Source organism: Falco biarmicus, chromosome 6 (assembly GCF_023638135.1).
Source record: "Falco biarmicus isolate bFalBia1 chromosome 6, bFalBia1.pri, whole genome shotgun sequence".
In the NCBI taxonomy this organism is placed as follows: Eukaryota; Metazoa; Chordata; class Aves; order Falconiformes; family Falconidae; genus Falco; species Falco biarmicus.
Window position 1 is genome coordinate 52737507 of NC_079293.1, and position 19745 is coordinate 52757251.

The 19745-nt window shown below is 41.5% G+C and overlaps 2 protein-coding genes and 1 long non-coding RNA gene across 9 annotated transcripts in view; 2 read left to right on the forward strand and 1 right to left on the reverse strand.

Annotated features, from left to right (window-relative positions):
- The window catches only part of MAP3K5 (mitogen-activated protein kinase kinase kinase 5), a 108892-nt gene extending 97663 nt beyond the window's left edge, over positions 1 to 11229 (forward strand). Inside the window, exons 25-30 of the mRNA XM_056343398.1 lie at positions 2063 to 2168; positions 4533 to 4776; positions 7568 to 7680; positions 8599 to 8711; positions 9593 to 9669; positions 10497 to 11229. Coding sequence (XP_056199373.1) covers positions 2063 to 2168; positions 4533 to 4776; positions 7568 to 7680; positions 8599 to 8711; positions 9593 to 9669; positions 10497 to 10557 — 714 coding nt within the window. The 3' untranslated portion in view covers positions 10558 to 11229. The remainder of the gene's footprint in view (positions 1 to 2062; positions 2169 to 4532; positions 4777 to 7567; positions 7681 to 8598; positions 8712 to 9592; positions 9670 to 10496) is intronic.
- Positions 11230 to 12243: 1014 nt separating this feature from the next.
- LOC130151311 (uncharacterized) lies at positions 12244 to 13615 on the reverse strand. Its single transcript, XR_008822545.1, has 2 exons — positions 13510 to 13615; positions 12244 to 13399 (listed from the first exon to the last, which is right to left on the reverse strand). It is a non-coding gene; the product is annotated as an uncharacterized LOC130151311 (long non-coding RNA).
- A 17-nt stretch (positions 13616 to 13632) lies between these two features.
- The window catches only part of MAP7 (microtubule associated protein 7), a 127472-nt gene continuing 121359 nt past the window's right edge, over positions 13633 to 19745 (forward strand). For 5 of the 7 annotated variants that reach the window (XM_056343399.1, XM_056343400.1, XM_056343401.1 and 2 more), the window contains exon 1: positions 13633 to 14036. In XM_056343399.1, the coding sequence (XP_056199374.1) occupies positions 13648 to 14036 (389 nt within the window). In that variant the 5' untranslated portion in view covers positions 13633 to 13647. The remainder of the gene's footprint in view (positions 14037 to 19745) is intronic. The other 2 variants (XM_056343405.1, XM_056343407.1) reach the window with 2 other exon arrangements.

The following is a 19745-nucleotide window of genomic DNA, read 5'->3' on the forward strand; positions in this document are numbered from 1 at the left end:
AATATCCTCATCAGCAAGCAAGAAAAAGTAGTTTTGTGCTGTAATATGAATAGCTAAATCACATTACTGGGGATCGCCGTGTTCTTGACAAAGTTACATCGTGCTTGTTCAGTTCTTAAGCAGGCTGCACTTGGCTAAACGCATCAGTGTCTCGGCCGGAGTCAGTATGGGGAGGCACAAAGCGCCTGCAAACAGGAGCTGCGCTGCCTCTGAGGGCGGTGGGCCAGCCTCTGGGGCCCTTGGGCAGCAGCTGCCCAGGTGTGGGGCACCGGGCAGGCTCCCGTGGCACTGCTGACAGCTCTCCGAGTCCCGGCACGGTGTCCAAGTGCCATCTCCTGGCTGTTGGTGATAGAAACGAGGAGACACGGGTACTGTGTTAGTTGACCCTGGCTAGCAGGTAGAGGAAAGCCCTTACCCAGTTGCTCCTTTGCTTCCTCCCAGCGGGATGAGGGAGAGGATGGAAAGGGCAAAAAGTGAGAAAACTTGTGGGTCAAGAGAAAGACTGTTTAATAAGGGGGGGGACCCCAAATCTCACAAGTGATGCAAAAGCACTCACTCACCACTAGTAGACTAATGCTCGACTGGTCCCTGAGCAATCGCTACCCCTCTAGTTTTATTGCTGTGTGTGGTATTATGTGGAAGGGAATATCTCTTCGGTTGGTTTGTCAACCATGTCCTGTTCCAGCCTTTTAAGCCACCCCCAGCCTACTCAGTGGTGGGGCAGTGTAAGAAACACAGAAGGCCTTGACACTGTGTAAGCTCTGCTCAGCAACAGCTAAACCATGGGTGTGTTATCAAGGCTATTTTAGTCACCAGTCTGACACATAGCACCATATGGGCTGCCGTGAAGAAAGTTAACTCCATCCCAGCCAAAGCACCCAGTACAGGTACCTGCATAAGTTACTGCGTTTCCAAATACTGTTGCTTTGGGGCAGTGAAAATAAAATTATTAATAACATTTATTAACTTTTACATATCTTCTGAAGGCACCATTCATGTAACTTCAGTCATTTTTTACAGAGAGGTTATCACAATGTGAGAGAATTAAACTCCTCTCTTTTTTAGGAAGACCCAAGAGTGAAGTATCTTCTCACCACATTTTTTAGTAAGCAGTAGTTGCTCCTTTTTTTAATGAAGCTTCTGAGTAAGTTTATAATTTTCTAAACACAGATATATTTGTTTCTTCCTGCAACTTCTCAAGTTCTGCTGTGACAGTCTGTTGCCTTGGTCTGCTTCTGTGCCTGGAAAACAGCATCAAGTCTGTTCTGTGCTGTTGCCATTTACTGTGGCTAGGCGCTTTGCTGTAGCACTGTCACCCCACCTGCTTCTTCCCTGTTGTTTGGAAGTTGGAAAAAAAAATCCCCCAAGGTAGAGTTATTCTTGCAAGTGGCGTGGAGCATCCATAAAGACACCTGGGAATATGGCTAAAAGCAGTTTGAAAGCAGGCCTGTAGGCAATCAGGAGCAGCCTGGTACAGAATACTATCTGATTGTACAAAGTAAAAAGTAGAAGGAAAGAGAAAATGGCACAGCACACAATTGAAGTTCCCTGACTATTTAAAATCACGTTAATTAACTATTTTCTGAATTAAGAAGGAGCGGCATTACATTAGTTCTTTGATATTTCCTACAATTGTACTTTAAAATAGATAAGTATTGCTCAGAGCAAGGAGTGAAAACGATGCCAAAAAAATAACAAGACTAATTAGCTTAAGTTACAAGCCTTCCATAACATGGTCCTTGGTATTTGTCCTGCTCACATGCTTCTTTTAATCTCCACACCCATGAAAGTTAAATGAACTTCAGTATTGCTGACATAAAAAAAATCACCTAATGCAGAAACTAGTACTTGATAAAAAATACAAAATATCGTGTGACTTGTGATAAAATGGCGGAAGTTGGCAGTGTTGCTATTTTCTTCATTTAATAACAACATGAAACAGTTTTAATCACCTGCTTTAATACAGCACCTATAAGTTCAAACACTTTATATAATGATGACGTATATTATAGTTTTAAGTTGGGGGGACACTGAATATCTGAACTGAATTCTCTGATGCTAGGTCAATAAAGTTCTCCGAAATCATAACATCAAGCCACATTGGATGTTTGCATTGGACAGCATAATCAGAAAAGCTGTGCAGACTGCAATTACTATTCTGGTCCCAGGTGAGTCATTTCTTAATACTCAGCGAATATTTTTTAGCTGATCTCTTTAAACATGCTTTAGAGTTGTGATTATGACACTTCACTTAAGATTTTGAAACCAGCAGTGGCCTTTTTCCTGTTCAGTCTGTTTTGCAGCTCAAAAACTAATCAGTGTATTGCCCGAGTTGTTTTGGAAAGCACCTTTCCAAGATGCGTAACCTAAACAACTCTGCAACACAGTGAGCAGGAGTAGGCTAAGGTGCTCTGGAGCCTAATTTTTTGAGGTGCACAGTGCTGCCCCTTGAAATCCAAAGGACAGACCACTTGCCAGCGCATTGCTGATTTTGGAAGGTGTTTTGCAAAGCATAGGTTAATGATATGCTTTTCAGAGCACTCAAAAAATCTCTGGCTCCTGGTCAGAAGCTGTCTAAAGAAAAAAAATATCTGCAGTGCCTGCAGTTTGAATATTGTATTTGGAATTGTTGTGGAAGTAGTATGCATGGCATACATGGGTCTGTGTAGAAGAAACTGCAGCCCATTCTGTTAGTACTTATACCTATTTCCAGAGTTAGTTTCTCTTCTGCTTCTTAACTTCTAAGCTTGTGATTCTCTCGTTCCCTACGCTGGAATTAATGGTGAAATTTTCAAGTGTATGATTTCATGCTTTAAGGCTGAAATCAGAATACTTAGTTCCTGTTTTCTGCAGCGGGTTAAGGCTTAAATTATCAACAAGGGGATCTGAAAATTCCAAAGTTACAGCTCTTCCTGTTCTCTGTGGTGTTTTCCGTATCCCCAGCACGACCAGCAAGGCATAAATCGGGTTTCTGTGTTACTTAGAATTCATAAGGAAAATCTGTCTTTTGATTAGAATACCAAACACCTTTGAGAGGCACGTACTTTATTGCTGTATAACAGGATTGCTCTAGAATTCCTTCTTAATACACTCTTCTTCCCTATACTGCTCAGTATCAGCGTTAATTGTACATGGTCAAGCTTTAACAAAAGCCTCGGTGCCCTAGTAGCTTTCGGGTACTGATCATTTGCCTTTCCCCTGATTGCCTTAACCTACTTTTGATTGCTTCCCTTTGCCCTGGTCTGATGATGATGATGATGTGAAGATTTATCTCTGGCTTTAGCACTTCTAAAAGTTATGGGATATTTTAGGAGTGGTGCAAAGCCCATGTTGTGTAGTTATGCTGCCTGGTAGTGAGCTTCTGTTCTTACTAGCATGATGCAGAAGTTCAAAGCAAATTCAGACATACTTGCCTAGCAATATTTGGGTAACTGCTATATAATCTTTCTGCTTTCTTTAATTTAGAGGAAGCATAGCACAGTATGTTCAGCCTTGAAAAAGGTATGTAGCATTTAAATGAAGAGATGAAATGGATCAAGGAACAAATGTCCCTTTTGTAAAGCAGAGAAACATACATGTTAGTTCTTCAGTGGAAAAATCAAAACTGTATAAAACCCAAGTGTGATTCAGAAAAAAAGAATGTTTTGATGAGGAGACTAAAGGGAGTGCTCAGCAGCAAGAAGCCACAATCGAAGGAAGGAAGGAAGATTTATATTAAATGGTTGGAATTAACAAACAGATGTTGTTGCAGTGATAGGTTGTGTAGGAGTATAAGAGCTTATGTATGTATCTTGCATACCTGGTAAGATCTGGTAGGTAGTTTAAACAAGGAATAACAGAAACCAGAGTCCTCATACAGCTTTGTGTCCAGTTTTGTGGATGAACGTCATTACAAAATAGGCAGTGTTCTCTCCGATAAGTAGAAAGGAAGTGTGCTACATTTCATTTTCAGGAGAAGGGGTCTGCTTGTTATTTCCTCTCTATATCTTTGGATATAGTAGTTTTTCAGAAAACGTGATACTCTTATAATGAGATAATACTAAATATGCCAGAATAGCAACAACTGGAATAGCTGGATATAAAAGACATAAAAAGCTGGATATAAAACCCCAAATGTTTATTTGTTTAATAAAGCAGTTCAGGTCAGACGTGTAAGAAATTATAAACAACTGAGAATGGCATTAAGCAAAAGAAAGTACTTCTGCTGCACATAGTACATCAGCACAATTTGTTGTGAAATGCTAGCCAAATCTGGAAGCCTATTCATCCAGATTTTTGGTTTTTAAAGCTTTTGAACATTCAATAGGCTGAAAAATAATCCACATAAACTAAGATGCTGTTATGGTCTGAGTGATTTTAAACCCCTAGAAAATATTATCTGTTCTTTTGCTACAGAAATTTCAGGTCTGGTTTAACCAAAGTTGTAGCATGATCTCTAAATAGTCACTTAGGTCTGCTTTTGTTTTAACATTTAACTAATGTTTAACATCTTCAATGTTTTTTCTTCTGCTTATATTTTATGTTCCTAATAGAATTGAGGCCACATTTTAGTCTTGCATCTGAAAGTGATACAGCAGATCAAGATGATATAGAAGTTGAAGAAGACCAAGATGAACGGCCTCAAAATCAAACCATCCAACAGCCTTGCATTGTCATGGAAGATGCAGTAGCTACCTCAGGTGTGAGCACACTCAGCTCTACAGTATCCCATGACTCACAGGCTGCTCACAGATCACTGAGTGTCCAGCTGGGCAGGCTAAAATTAGAGACAAACAGGTAAGTTTAGACATCAGGAGATACTAGCCCTCTTGTGACAGTATGTGGTGTTTTGTTTTTAGAATATATGTGCTAGAATACTAGTGGCACTATCAGTAATAGTACTGCAAGTTGTTAATATAAATGATGGTCATTGTTTAGCCGTGACCAATCTCTTGTATTAGTTTTATTTATTTCAAAACAATGGTGATGCAAGTTAAGGCCAGTCTTGATTTCAGGTGCCCTTTCAAGGAAGGTCCAAAAAAACCTGAGCTTGCTGCCAAGCTGCTGCTTTTTCTCTCCTTCATGTGCTGTGTATGGCTGATGAATGGTGTTATGTTTTGTTTCCATTAAGACAGAACTTGCTGTTCTTTTCTATAGTTATTCTTGGGGAATGAGCTTGAGCTAATTGACAGCCACACTCCACAAGGAAACTGCTTCAGACTTGTTTTTTGCACAGAATTCACTACAGCAGGATCGGTGCTTATCAGCAGGCATTACCTTTTTATTAAATAAATTTTGTTTAATAGAGAAAGATGGGCAAAATAGGTGTGTTGTTTAAAAGAAGAAATAAGCCAGACATTTGGATACTGGATTTTTTTCCCAGAAATATACATACTCCACTTTAAACCTGAGAAGTGTTTTTTACGTTTTTGTCGTTTAAGAAATGTCAGAGACAAATCTGTCTTTATTATTTTATCCAAATAATTTTCATATTTTGTTTCCTTCTCATTAAAATACACCAGTTTGTCTCTTTAAAGTAGATATTTTAGCTTTTGCAGCACCTGACCTCAGTAAATTTTGCATATGACCTTGACAGAAAGAGAACATGGCTTCAGTAAGACAGTTGCTATGCTGCTAGAACATTCTTTGTAGTTACTGTTCCAATTTAAATTAAAATATCAATTGTACTTCACTTTTAAATGTGTCCAAGAATTTTGCCATAATTAGAGTAATTCATTAGGCAGTACCACTTCAATAAAGCATCAGTATTTTTGAGTTCTTATGTTACAATTCATTTTTTTGCTTGTGACCACTGAGAAATACTTTGATTGCCTTGTTGATACACCTAAAGACATAATTAATTGAGACTGGCTCACTTGACTTCCCAAGTTTATGATGGGGAGTGGTATCAGAAGTGATGAATTTGTAGAGGTACTGTTTTCTAGCACTTTGCTTTTGTAAATCTCTCAAATGCAAAGTCTTTGGCCAAATAATCACATCCTGTCATTCATACAGAAATTTTGAGGTAAATAATAGACAGTGGTTGAAGTATTAATTAAAACTTTACTGGCACAAGCAGCAAGTAATTATCAAGAAAAAGAGATTATTATTTTATTGGTCCTGAAGCCTTTTTCGACCAGAATGGATAGAGAAGGAATAAGTCAACTGAAAGGTGACTGCACACCTGTCTGGACAGAGTAGAGATTAATCTTTCTGCACTGAGCTGGGGGTGTGTGTAAAGGCACAAAGCAGCTCTGTTCACATGCAGCATGGACTTGTTAAGAATTGTTAGCTTAGATGCGTAAGCACTCAAATGCAACTATGCTGCTGGTAGGCCTGCATGCAAGCTATAAATAGGGCTAGATGTTTTTACAAAGCAATCATGCAGGATGCGGCTTACTTCTGTGCAAAGACAGGTAAGGTGCTTTTGTGGCACATTCTCTAGCTGAATTCCAGAACGTCCCTATCTTTCAGTGTCCCAGAAAAAAAGTCGCAGTGCTTAACTGGTATAAATAAATAAAATGTATAAAACAAAACAAAACAAAAAAAAGGAAACAAAATATTACTGAAATGGAATGGTTATTGCGTATTTCTCAGGCTGACAAAGGCTTCAGGAAAGGGATGAAGATGCTGCAATACTTTCCAGGCAGAACTTCCTAAGACTCACAAGTCAGCAGTACGTTTATGAGTGTGTTCTCCATGTACAGTTTCTCTGACCAAGTTCCTGAATACATATTGTTCACAAGTCCTGCTTTTTACTAAAACACTTTTCTAAAATAACAAATTGCGGCAGTTTCTCATACTAATTTTCCATTGTATTCTAATTATTTTCCTTTGACCACTGTGAAAGGTGCTGACCACTGAATCTCTCTGGGTTTGTGTTATGAGGGAAGTCAAACATGGGTTCCAATTTATTTCTGCTTGACATTCTCAAGAGTAGTTGCTTAGTAGAGGACACAAGGTATTTTGCCTCCTCTTTTCTCACTCTTCATATAGCATAGGAGGGTAGGCACAAAGTACCTAGTGTGTGAGGAAGGGACAGCCCTTGTGTGGATGAAAACGTATTTTCCCCATTTAAGAAATGCAACCGTAAGTTTTCACCACATTTTCATCACAGCTCTGTCCTTGCCATAGTTTTGAAAATGTCTGCTGGAAAGATGTGAACTGGCATTTTTCCTTACAAAGGATTATTTTACAAAGTTTAGTCCTTGGTTTATGAAACATTTTGATATTTGTTCTTGGTTACACAGTTTTGTTTAAAACAGAATGTTGGCTGCAGAAATTTCACAGAAATTTTGTACCATACCACCTGTTTAGTAGGTGGATGTGTATATGAAAGCTGATGTATTTGGGTTTTTTCCTTTTTAAAGAGCTATAGCTTTAGGAACCAGTGAATGTTTATGTCTTGATGCAGGTCATAATAAATATATAGTGAGAGGATATTCCTATGAAAGCTGAAGAAGTCTGTCATTGTCTCTGTTGAGAAGGTTTCCAGAATTTTTCCAGTTTAAGAGTAGTACAGCATTTGCTTTCCTGAAAATCTGAAATTACCTGAGGAAATGTGTGCTTCCTTCCTGTTACCTCGCAGGTTATTGGAGGAGTTGGTTCAAAAAGAGAGAGAATTTCAAGTCCTCTTACATCAAGCTATAGAAGAAAAAGATCAAGAGATCAGAAACCTACGGCTTAGGTCACAGCCAATAGGTGAGAGAATTTTCAATGAAAATTTTCATACTGGCTGCAGGTTAAGACAGTGGCAGCTAAACTTGTGTTCTTTTTATTGAGCCAGTCTCAGCAAAGATGCTTCGTTACGCTGCCTGTGGTAGGGTTTGCTTTGAAGTAAGAACGTATGTTGTGGAAACAAATTACTGAATTTGTTAATCACAGTACAAGGAATGGTATGATTTAAATAAATTTGACTGTAATTACATGGAAGAGTACATGGCTTATATCCTACAGGATAAATATTATTTCTAAAGAGGGTAATCTACTATGTTTAGGTTATATGTTCTTTAAATTACAGATTATTCCAGTTGTTACACTGAAAGTTAAAGACCTAATTGGTGAGATGTAAATAGAACTTAAAGCTTACTGAGGGAAGCTGAGTTTGATGAATATCTTCCCTGAAGAAGTGGAAGTGCTTATGCACTTTCTGTATTTTTTTTGATGTTTCCATGTTATGTGGTTCAAAGAAGAGTTCCTTTCCAAAAGCACAGCTGATCCTCAGTCTAAGGCATTGCCTATGCACCAGTTTCAGTTCACTGAACAGTTTAGTTAAATTGATGCAACATTGTTAGTGTAGAAACAGTTACTATGAAATGTATGTGCCTTGTAGTAGTAATTTTCTGAAGAGGACCAGAAAATGTATCTGTATCAATGTTCACATTACTTTAACTGTGAACCTAACTTTAACCCCTAACCAAGTAGAAGTAATTGGTGTATAACTGTATATAAACTGTAATTAAGTTTATGCTTTGGGAGTTGACATTTATCTTTATTTATGGAGATACTGGTATTCTAAGCTTGAAGGGAAAACTCATGGAAGAAAGTGCTTCAGCAGTCAAAAATGACAATAGGTTGCTTTGGCAACAGAAAACCTTTTCTCAAATATGGTTGTTTTAGATATTCCTGGATTGTCTGTCTGTCATCGTCATTCCACTGGCACAGGGGCTGAAGACCCTGATCTCATTAACTGGCTGAGTGTTCAAGGTGCTGATGAGGCCACGATAAACAAGGTAGCAATGACTGTTCACTCTCTGGACACAGTTGCAGTACTGTTTTGTGACTCCATGCAAGAAGACACCAAACCTTTTCGATAGAGCTCATTTTGAGAGATGAATTTGTTTTCAGAGGATAGGAAAAAGCCATGCATATTAAGGCCTTAATAAAGATACAGTATTGTTAATTCCTATATCTGATCAGCAATAAGGGAATAAAATGTCCTGATAAGTAGAGAATATTGCTCTGGTTCATAATTTTTAAGTGTCTGTACAATTGCAGCAGTTCTTGCTGATTATACCCTAGATACAGGATACACATTCACCCTTAGCTAGCTGTGCTGAAGTGAAATCTCCTGAAGCAGATTGGTCTGCTCTGCAGCAAATCATATAATTTTAGAGGTGTTGAGCATCTCAGAATTTCAGCTGACTTAGAAAAACCTGGATGTAGTTACTCCTACAGATCAAATCAAAGGTTCCTCAAAATTCTAGTACATCAAATTTAGATGCCACTTTTGAAAAGGTAGGTCTTAACTGTCGTTTTTCATTTCCTCATGGGTATTAATTATGCTTTAATTTGTGTTCATTGAAGTCTCAGAAGACTCTGAGATATCAGTGGTAACAATAGAAATGCCATTTGACAAAAGTTTTGAGTAGCTGTAAAAGCATTACACTTTTCAAATTGTGCCTGGTATGCCAATGTAAAGTATACAGTATAGAAATGAAGTAGTTTCATCGTATTTCTAGAAACAATGTGGATTAATTTGTTAGGTATACCACACATTGGCCCTATTTTAGGTTTCTTCTAAATTTAAACTTCTATTTTTAAGAGCAGATGGTATATAAAGCTTAGAAAGCTATATTTCTAACAAAACGTTCATTTAAACTTCTTTTTATAGTTCTTGGCTGAAGACTATACATTAATGGATGTTCTGTGCTATGTTACACGAGATGATCTGAAATGTTTGCGACTGAGGTAATGCTTCACAGTTAAATGAATGGTGCTGAGCAGGAGTTGTGTTTTGTTACAAGAGAAAGTAACTAAGTCTCTATTTTTTGGATTGTGCAGTATTAAGTTAAAATAAGTAACACTTTCCAGTCTGTCTTTGTATACTGATGCATTCCTGGTAGACAGCTGATACTGCTTATTTTTCAAAAAAGCTTTTCTATTAAAGAAAAGCAAAGGGAGAATTTTAAAGTAAAGCTTTTACCTTGCACTTGGAGACTGGATATCCCGTTGGAGCCTTGCTTTTATTTAAAAAGGTAGAGATAGCAAAACTTTATGTAATTATGGAAATACTACTCATGGACTGCAATTAACACTAGATTTCACCTAATCATGCCCAGGTGGTATGAGTCACTGCAGAATCAAGTTTAAGTAGAAACAATAGAAATTATCGAACACTCTGTGTGTGTGTGTCCAGTCAGTTTAAAAATAAATAATTTTAAAACTGTTTTGTTTTTTTTTTTAAAAAAAGAAAAAGTAGGTGTTAAGATTTTTTCATATTCAACACTTTAATAATGTTGGAAATCTGCTGTGAGTTATGCAGGTCCTTTGGACCAGAAGTCTGAATTCCAGAAAGCAGGCATCTGAAAAGTGGAAAGATTGCCCTGTACTGTAATCAGGAAAGGACTCTGTTCTCTATTTGAGTATTGCGTGTTGAATTTCACCTTTGATCAGCCTTCCCACTGAACTTCGTTGGTCAAAACCAGAGCAAGAAAATCAGAAAGCAGCTAAATTGGAATGCTTTCAGGCTAGAGAGTATCTTTGTACCTGAGCATCTTTATGATTTTTCTTCACAGAGGAGGAATGCTATGCACTCTCTGGAAGGCCATCACTGACTTTCGAGAGAAACACGCCTGACACTGAAATTTTTCTTCGCTTCTCTGCAGAGAGGGAAAGATTTCCTTTCAGCACAGAGCAGGTGTGCTGTCAGAAGGACTGTTGCACTTTAATCCAGTATTTGTTTACCAATGTTAAAAACACTGCAGCTTCCTTACTGCTTTTACTCCTATAATCCATAAGGAATCTGTAAACAACCTGCAACGTTATTTCACTTTAAATGTTTTTACATGCAAGTTTTTCAACTTAAAAACAAACACACAAAAAAAATATTATAAATTCATGAAATATTGTAGTTAAAGTAACCAGATGTTAATTTCATGAAAAACTGATGTAAGATTTCATGTGACTGTACATCACTGGAACAAAACCAAAATGTGACAACAACTTCTCAAGTTTCTTTTTCTTTGTAATATATCTCGATAATATGTAGTGGAACTTTATAATTTCAATCATATTTAGATATTTTTCTTTTAGTGTGCAAGACCTAAAGGTAATTGGTTTTACCTACTGCCCTACATAGTTTAATATTGTTTAATTTTGGTAATTTAAGTTCTATGGTGCATTTGTTTTAGAGTTGTTTATGTACTACTGAACTGTACCAGTTGCATACACCTGAATCACAGTAATGTTAGCTTGTTCTAAAGCTATCTCTGACATACACAGTTGAAAATAAAAAGAACCTAAGACTTACTTTTTCCTATATTTTTTGACTTTTAAAAAAATAAAGATGTAGAACTGGAAAATATTGGAATAAAAAAGGCGGAAAAAATCATACTGAGTATCAAGGGAACCTTTCTGGCACATGTTAAAGTTACAGTGATTTGATAGTCATAGCATTGAGTATTTTCTTGGTTCTCCTGCAGTCTAATTCCTGTACTGACAATCCAGGGCCAAAGTAAGTTCTTCTCTGGGTGCTCTACTTGACTTGAGAAATGAATGTCCTTCCTCTGTGCACCGAGTAGTCATTGTGGCCTGTTGTTTTCTTCTGCTTTTGTTTACACAATATGTCTTTCCTCACATATAATGAAGAAGGATGGTGGATATTATCCGTCCATCCATTCTCATTGTCACTCCAGCATTCTAGCACTGGGTATCATCAGATTCTTATGGGGCAGCTGCAAAAAATTTCGTTATGAGTGAGACTTGCCTGGACAAGAAGCTGCTTCTCTCTTTGTAAGCCTTGGTAATCAGTGAACAGCTTCTGCCCTGAATTTTTCAGGTCTAGCAAGTATTTTCAAAGAAAATTAAATATTTTTTTCTAAACACAAAACATTGTCCTAACATGTATGTAGTAATTTTTACTGACTAAAACCTAATTATGTATCAAAAAAATAGGCTAAACAAAGAATGTAGATGAGATAATTTTAGTCAGGTTTTTTTTACTCTGAAGACTGTTCCACTGATGTTTGGGCATAGATAGATTTTGGCATAAGTGCCAAAAGCGTAGCTACATTTCAGGAGAAACATTGCTACTGTTTAACAATTTCTGCTGCTATTATGGCAGAAAACAGTACAAATTCAAGGTAGTTTGTGGAGGTTGACTTGCAAAAGCCAAAGCAACTAAAAAACTTTACCTGTGGAAAAAGTGACCCTAGGACAACAAACTCCCCTAGTTTGATTTTTTGTGTGGAACATGATCCTGTATCAGTCTATGACGACAGTTTGAAAACCTCTAATTTCATGCAGCATGAATAGACCACAGTGTAATTGCATTGCTTTATTTGTGTGTGGATACTTCAAAAGCATGCAGCCTCTTCTCTGTGACTCAAGGAGCTTGGTAATGCCAGTTATGTGTAAGAGAAAGGGATCAGTTTGATGTCTCGACAAGACCTAGCCTCGCATCAGCTGGGAATTAATTCCTGCAGTTCACTGCTGGCTTCATCAGACCCAAGGTGGTTCCTGCAGAGCCACTCAGCAATCAGTTCTGTATTCTCCACTGTAAGACTACATCACATCTGATGCATGCCTAGGCTGGGCCACGTACACTTGCGCTACTTGAGAGATCATGAACTGGTTTGAATGTTGTTCCCTAAACAGCACAGCTTATCCATCTATGTACTAGATCTGTTCATAAAAGTTTATGTGATATCTCCACCTCAGGCTACTTCATCTAGATTGTGCCAGGCGCATTACTTTTTGTATCATCGGACAAAACAAGAAGAAATGTTTTGGGTCAAAGTGCGTCAGACAGGTCAGCCTGGGCCCCTCAGCCTGGCTCCCAGCTTCTATCTGCTGGTGGATACCTATGTGGACCACCACAGGGGGATCTGAGATTATGTTGCAAGGACATGTTATGTTTTAGTGCAGGATTTTGCTGAGGGTAACCTTTTGACTATAGGGCCTACCACTCCCTTTGACTTGGATAGCCTCTTGGTCCCTGACTAGTGCTGTTGTAATCCAAGGCTCAGGCTGACTGAGATACACCTTTCCACTTCCATTAGGAGTCATGCAGAATGCAGAAGTTAAAACTTGACCAAGGCAGTGCCAATCTTGGAGTATCTTGCACCTTTCAGCATAGAGCCCAGCCTGTTCTTGTATCACAAACACTGTCCTGCCCACAAACCAGCCACAAGGAATGCTTGTCACCCAAGCTGCAGCTCCTTCTATTTTAGAGCATAAATGGCTCCTGATGTCACAAAACATTCATCTTCCCTTCTCCTAGAAGGCCTCATGCCCTGAACTTAGTCATTTGTGAAAGAAGGACGCTCTGCACGGTGGTGGAAATTTGCTTTGTCTAATGCACCAGACTGAGGGAGCTGCACCTCTCCGTTGCTTGCCTGCGTGCATGACATAGCTGAGTGCCATCAGTTCCCTGATGCATTCACCCTCCTTCAGCTGTAGTTCTGATGGTTGGTACTACCTGCAAGCAGATACAAAATGAAATGATTTTTTAATTTAGTCATAGAACACTGAAGAGGAACGCTCTTATGACCTTGGAAAGTAGCTTAGGGCAAGTTTAGGTGAACTCACAGGAAAGGTAATAAGATCATGACCTCTACAGAAAAGACCGACACATTGACACCTCTTCACAAAGCCGTTTTCTGGAAGCCGGGCGTTGTAGGCAGGTAAGGGTACGGCCCCGGCTGTTCAGAAGCATGTGCCTTAATAATGAGACTACAGCAGTACAGTTCTTTCCCGAAGGCTGCGGTGCACCGCTCCTCCCACAGACCGTCCAGACACCGGCGGGAATCGGGAACCGTCCCAGAGCCCGTTGCCTGCCTCGGCGCCGGCAGCTCTGCGGAGAAGGCCCCGCACCTGTGTGAGGCGGGGCGGCCGCCGCCTCCCAGCCGCCGGGGCCAGGTGCCCGTCAGGGGCCGCTACCGCCCGCGGGCGCCGGGCCCGCCCTCACCTGCCCCGGGCACATCCCGCCGGCGGGGAGGGGGACGTGGCGCTCTCACCTGCCCGCGGCCGCGGATCCGCGGGGCGGAGCAGCCGCGCTCGGCGAGGAGACATGGCGGAGGCCGCGGGCCGGAGCGGCGGGTGCCGGCACCCCGCAGGTGAGGCGCTGCCGGCGGGCGGCGCGGGTCGGGCCGGGCCTGGCCGGACCGGCGGCTGCGGGCGGCCGTGAGGAGGAGGAGCGCCGCGGGGCCCGGCGGCGGCCTCCCCTCGCAACAGGTGCGGGGCCGGCCGTGCGGCGGCCGGCGAGGGGGGCTTTGCTCCCCTCCCTCGGTGTCACCCGCCGCCCGCAGACCCGGCGCAGACCCAGCCGAGGGGCGGCCCCACGCAGGGGCGCTGCGGCCCGGCGGGCACAGCCGTGCCGTGCCGGTGGGGGCGGCGTGTCCGGCCCTCGCCCCGCCGTGACGGCGAGACCCTGCCTCGGCCCCGCGGAGCGGCGGCGGCGGGACGGGCTTTGCTCCGAGCCCGTTGCTGCTGGGGCTGGGTGTGTGGCGGGGCTGGCTCGGCGGTGCGGAGCCGCGGGGGTGCCCGGCGGGGAAGGGGCCCGGCCGCTGGGAGCGGCGCGGCAGCGCGGGGTTTGCGGGGCGGCGGGTTGGAGCGGGGCTGGAGGTAGCGGCGAGCTCCTGCAGTGAAGGGCAGCGCCCGCCGCACGGAGCTGACGGGGCCGAGGCGGGCCCGGGCCGGGGCGCAGGGATGTCTGGGTGGCGCCGGGCACCTGGTGGCTGCGCCGCTGCGGCGAGGCCGGGCCCAGCGGGAGCGCTGCGCCCGTGCGAGCGGCCGGCTCCTCCGAGCCCGTAATTCCTGCAGGGAAAGGAGGGAGGTGACTTTGCGTCTCCTCTAAGGAAGGCTGAGCGCTGCAAGAGCGTTTTAAAACGCTTTTATTTTGACCCGCGGGCGAGAAGGGTGCAGGGAGGAGATTCCGGCTTACGCAAGCGGTTCGAGCGCTGTGTCGCGGTTGCAGGCGCGGATGCTGTTTGCTTTTGCAGGCAGCGGAGGGGCTGCCGTTCTGGCGTGTTCACTGGGGGTGCTGCTTGCTGGGCTTGAAGTCTGACTCCAGCTTTGAGTCCTCTCCTCTTCTTTGGCCTCCTTCCACGGTACAGTTCCGTTTGCCCTTTGCTGGTCCTTCAATTCTCTAACATACGTCCAAGTTTATCTCTGAATCACAGACTGAGGTTTTTAATCAGAACAACATATGGCTGTTGGTTAAGTAATTGTGTTTCCGCAGTATGATGTTTTTAATACATATTTTATATAACGTGGCATACAATCACAAACAACAACTGTGGGCAGACCCATCCAAATGCTGTCTGTCTTTAATAAAGGTAGAAGTGTAGTGCTTTTGCTCAGAAATCCTTTCTGCAAATCATTCCCAGCCATGACTCTAAAGTTCAGCTTCAGAAAGGATGTGCATCTGTTATCCTATGTGTTTCAGAGTTTGCAACCACACTAACTTCACTTGTCACAGGAAGAGCTGGCTGTCAATGTGTTTTTAAAGCCACATTTAACAAACTCTCTTCAAGTTCTCTACCTTACATTGTTGATGTGATTTATATTATTTTTTTTAATCTATTATCAGTCTTTCTTCTAATCATTTACCAAAACTGGAGATGAGCTGCCAGGTGACAGGTATTTTACATATGTATAGTTTTATAAGGACTTACATGCCTAAATTTATTCTGAGTTTGCCTTGTAGTTTCATTTCATGGTACTGTTTTGAACTTTCTACTCACTAGCACGTATTTGTAGACAGGAGGTGGATCTGCTTGCATGAGTTGTTGAATATTTTGAGTTTAAATTGCTTTGTTCTGTCAAAGTTCATTCCAAACTTCCCCATGTGTGAAACGTCGGAGTTAAACTTCTGTGAAACCGTTTGTTGTCTGTTGAGGTTCTTCAAGGTGCACAAGTTATCACAGCACTGCTTTCCAGGCGTTCACAAACAGGAACACCCTCATAGCCTGTCAGGGAGCTGCTCTGCAGCTGTTTGGCCTGTCTGTGAGCAAGCAGATGTGTGTGCCCAGGGAGGGCCCTGCGGATGGCCACAAGCAGAACACCCGTGTCTGGATCCGGCTCCTCAGGAAGGTCAACCTCCCATCCTGGTTTGGTGAAATTGCCTACTGGTTGACTTACAGCTCGTGCTTAAAAACCAAAACACAACAGTTAAATAGCTCTGTGTGTGTTGTGGTGTGTATTTGGTTTTTGTTTGGTTTGGTTTTTTTCGCCTCCTGTGGCTAGATATACAGACCTTCAGAGCTGATCCTGGGGAAAGCTTTAACAGCACCAGGAGGACTGCAGCATGGTATTACAAGTAGATCCCTTGATTGTTGGGCAGATGGTCTGCTGCACACTAGGCTTCTTCAGGTGAATGGCTTAATTACTGGGATGAGGGCTTTTTTTTACTCTGCCATTCATAAATGCATAGATGGCAAAACGAGTACAGTGCTAAGTGAGTACACTAACTTAGACAGTTAGAATTTTTTAATCGTAGCTACTTGAGCATCTTACAGTGCTAACAAGCTTTTCAGTGATTCCTGAGAGGAGGGGCCCTTTTGTGGGGAACACCAGACAGAGACTCTTCTAAGGCACCTCATTTTATGGCTGCCCACCCATAAACACAGGCATGCCTCTGCCTATGAGACTTCCCCACATACACTCTGTGCACAGGTAATAATTTGCTTAGGTGCTGGGAGGCGAGAGAGAGCAATGTGCTTGGTCTGTTGCAAAATAACTTTAATGCCATGATTTTGCATACTCTTCTAGTTAGTGTTCTCTTGTAAGGGAGTTTAGTATTATTCTGTTCTTTTTGCAGCACAGCATGCCTGTGCTTTAGATGGTGATATCAGTGCCAGGTAGCTTGTTAATGCCAAATGCTGAAGTGTTCCCACTGTAGCAGCTGATGAGACTCTTCATCTATTGCTTGTTTATCCTGGTATTTCTCCATCTGAGAATAAATCAAGTTTTAGCTTATTGGATTCGGTTGGTTTTGGTTTACAAATAGATAAATTACAGGGGAAAACAGAAAGGTACAGAAGGCATACAGTAGGTGGGGGCTTAAAACGTTATCCAGTTCCCCACAGCGATAACATATTCTGCTGGAGAGGATTGACGTGGTATTTTGACTGACGGGTTTTATCTCTGCCTGGCACAGGCAGTTCCCATTCCCATTCCCTGCACGGGCAGCTGCTGGGCACGGGGCACCATGATCCCGTGTGGACGCAGAGTGGCAGGGTGGGCCCCGGGACACAGACCCCTCGCTGGGGCCCCCAGCGGTACCCACGCTGCGGTGGTTGCGCTTTGCTCTGACTCGGAACTGCAAACCGTGAGGATCAGAGTGTGTGGCGTCCTGAAGGTGAAGGTGATTTGAAGCAAAACGTTACATTGCCACGGTAGTATGTGTGTTCAGATGCTAGGAGTATTGCAGGTGTGTATGTTGCTAGAGTACTCTAATTTCCATCTATAATTATTTAAACGTTAGCCCCCTTGTGGATATATCTTTTAATATATAAATTGAGAATCTGTAATTCTTCTATTGCTACCCCTCTGATGAAAACCTATTCAAACTTTGAAATTCTGTACCAGATCTTACAATAACTTAATTGGTCCTAATTAATAATTTCCTGAGTCAGTACTTTAGCTCTGAATGCGTATAGACTCTGATTTATCAGTAAATTGTAGAATGAAATGACACAACTAAATTAACCCTCTTATCCACACTTCTAAATCTAAAAATCCTTATAGAAGCCATCATGTGGCTTTAGAAAGCTGCTAAAGTGCTGTCTCTTGGTGTCTTTCATTGGTCAGTAATGTTTGTGCAAGGACTGCACACAGTGGAAAAATTTGAACAAGCTTTTTTATATGCATATTGTGTAATTTGAGTCAGACCGTCTTTCTCCACCCACCTACTCCCAGCACAGCTAGTATGGGAAGAAAAGAAAAAAAGGGGGGAGGCGGGGGGGGGGGGTATGAGGTGAGCAACACAGGACTATGGACACCACAACAAACACAAAGCCAGTACCACAAAAAAAAAAAAAAAAAAAAAGACATACACACCAACCCCCAACAATAAAAAAACCCAAACGAAATGGGGTTCATGAAAAATCAGGCCTGTTAAATGATGCTGGAGCAGCTGGCTTAAGTGCTACTTTGAGAGCTTCTACTAATCTAGCTAAAGTAGTATGCATTGTTTTTTTACTTGGGCTTCATCTTGAAACTGGATGTTCTTTTGTATGTGCTGTAAAAATTTTAAAAATTGTAAATTTACAGTAATCTGAGATGGCTAACATTTTATTTGTATGATGGCTGGTTTATTACTATCACAGAAACAATTTTAATACTTTACAGCTGAAAGTTGTTTGTGGTATTAAAGGTAATTAAATATGATCGGTGCAATAATTGCCTCGATTATGTAAATACTGTATAATTTTGCAACAGCATATTTTCTTTTCCACTTGAAAAGGTGGGCATACGTCTAGACCCACAATACAAGCCACAGCATGCTGCTGATGTAGTGGTGGCTATGCTTGCACACCTACTTTTCCTCCAGGAAGGAGATCCCCTGTATGTTACTTCTGTTAAACAAATGCAGTGTCTTGCTAGGAACTGTGGCAGAATAGGCTACACGGATATTATACATGTTTAAGGTGAAAAAGACTCTGAGAAGATGATGCATTTGTTAAACTGGTACAGATTTAATTCTGCAGCTGTTCGTGAGTATTGATTCTGGTCATGCTGTATTTGCTTTCATTAAAATCAATCTTTGCTTTCATTAAAATAAGTAGAAGGTATATTTATACCCTTTGTGGCTTTGGAGAAAAATCTTGAAAATATGTATCCCAAGAGATCTGTCAGAGTTCAAGGAAAATAACCCGAAGTTGTCTGTTAAGATGACATATGAGAGGTAGGTTGCCTCGCTGTTCAAGCGGATGGAGTTAGCAACCCTGACTGCTGTTAACTTTGAGATTCTTCAGAGATGTAAGTGATGATATGATTTATGCTCCAGGCTGGTAGTCACTGTAAGACTAGATTATGGAGGGGACAAATAAAGTACTGAGGTCTCCAGATATTTCTCATGGCTGTGTCTGATACTGTAACGTGTTTTCCCTTAAAGTTGATGGAACCCGAAAGTCCAGACTTCCTGGTCACCTAAGAAACGTGTTAGAAAGTAGAGATGTCAGGAGAGCACTGGTAATTAATGGAGCATGAAGTTGCTGACAGGATTCCATCCATCAGATACTGCCAGTAATACAACAATGGAGAAAATTTTAATTTGGTCTTGGCATATTGCCTTTTCTTTCAAGGATGTTCCCGTTTATGTGAAAAAGCTTAGTGCCTTCTCTTTGATGTTCACATTTCTACCAAAAAGCTTAGTACATACATAAGTGCTCTAATTTTGAGTGCTTTACAAGCCTTTGGTTCTCTTGATGTGTATACAAACTAGGTATTTAAAAAATAAGCTCTTTTTACAGACAGAAGTAGTGGCAACACTGCCCAGGCTGTTAACTAGTAAGGTAATTGGCATTCATGACTTCTGTCTTCTACTGAATTCCTGTTTTCTACTGTCCTGTGAAGTCTGCATTCCTTGCTGCCTTTCCTTGTTTAGCTGACCACTGGCTGAAGTTACATGGTATGTTCTACTATAGGGCCTGATCCAATATAATTCTGCTATATATAAATAAAAAGTGTGGGCCAAGAATGATCTAATATGCTTTTATTCATCATGGTATGCATTGTGCAATTTTTATAATCAGTCATGCTATGCAAATCCATTTAATTAAAAAAAAGTAACAAGACTTGTTAATGTACATCTTGTATTT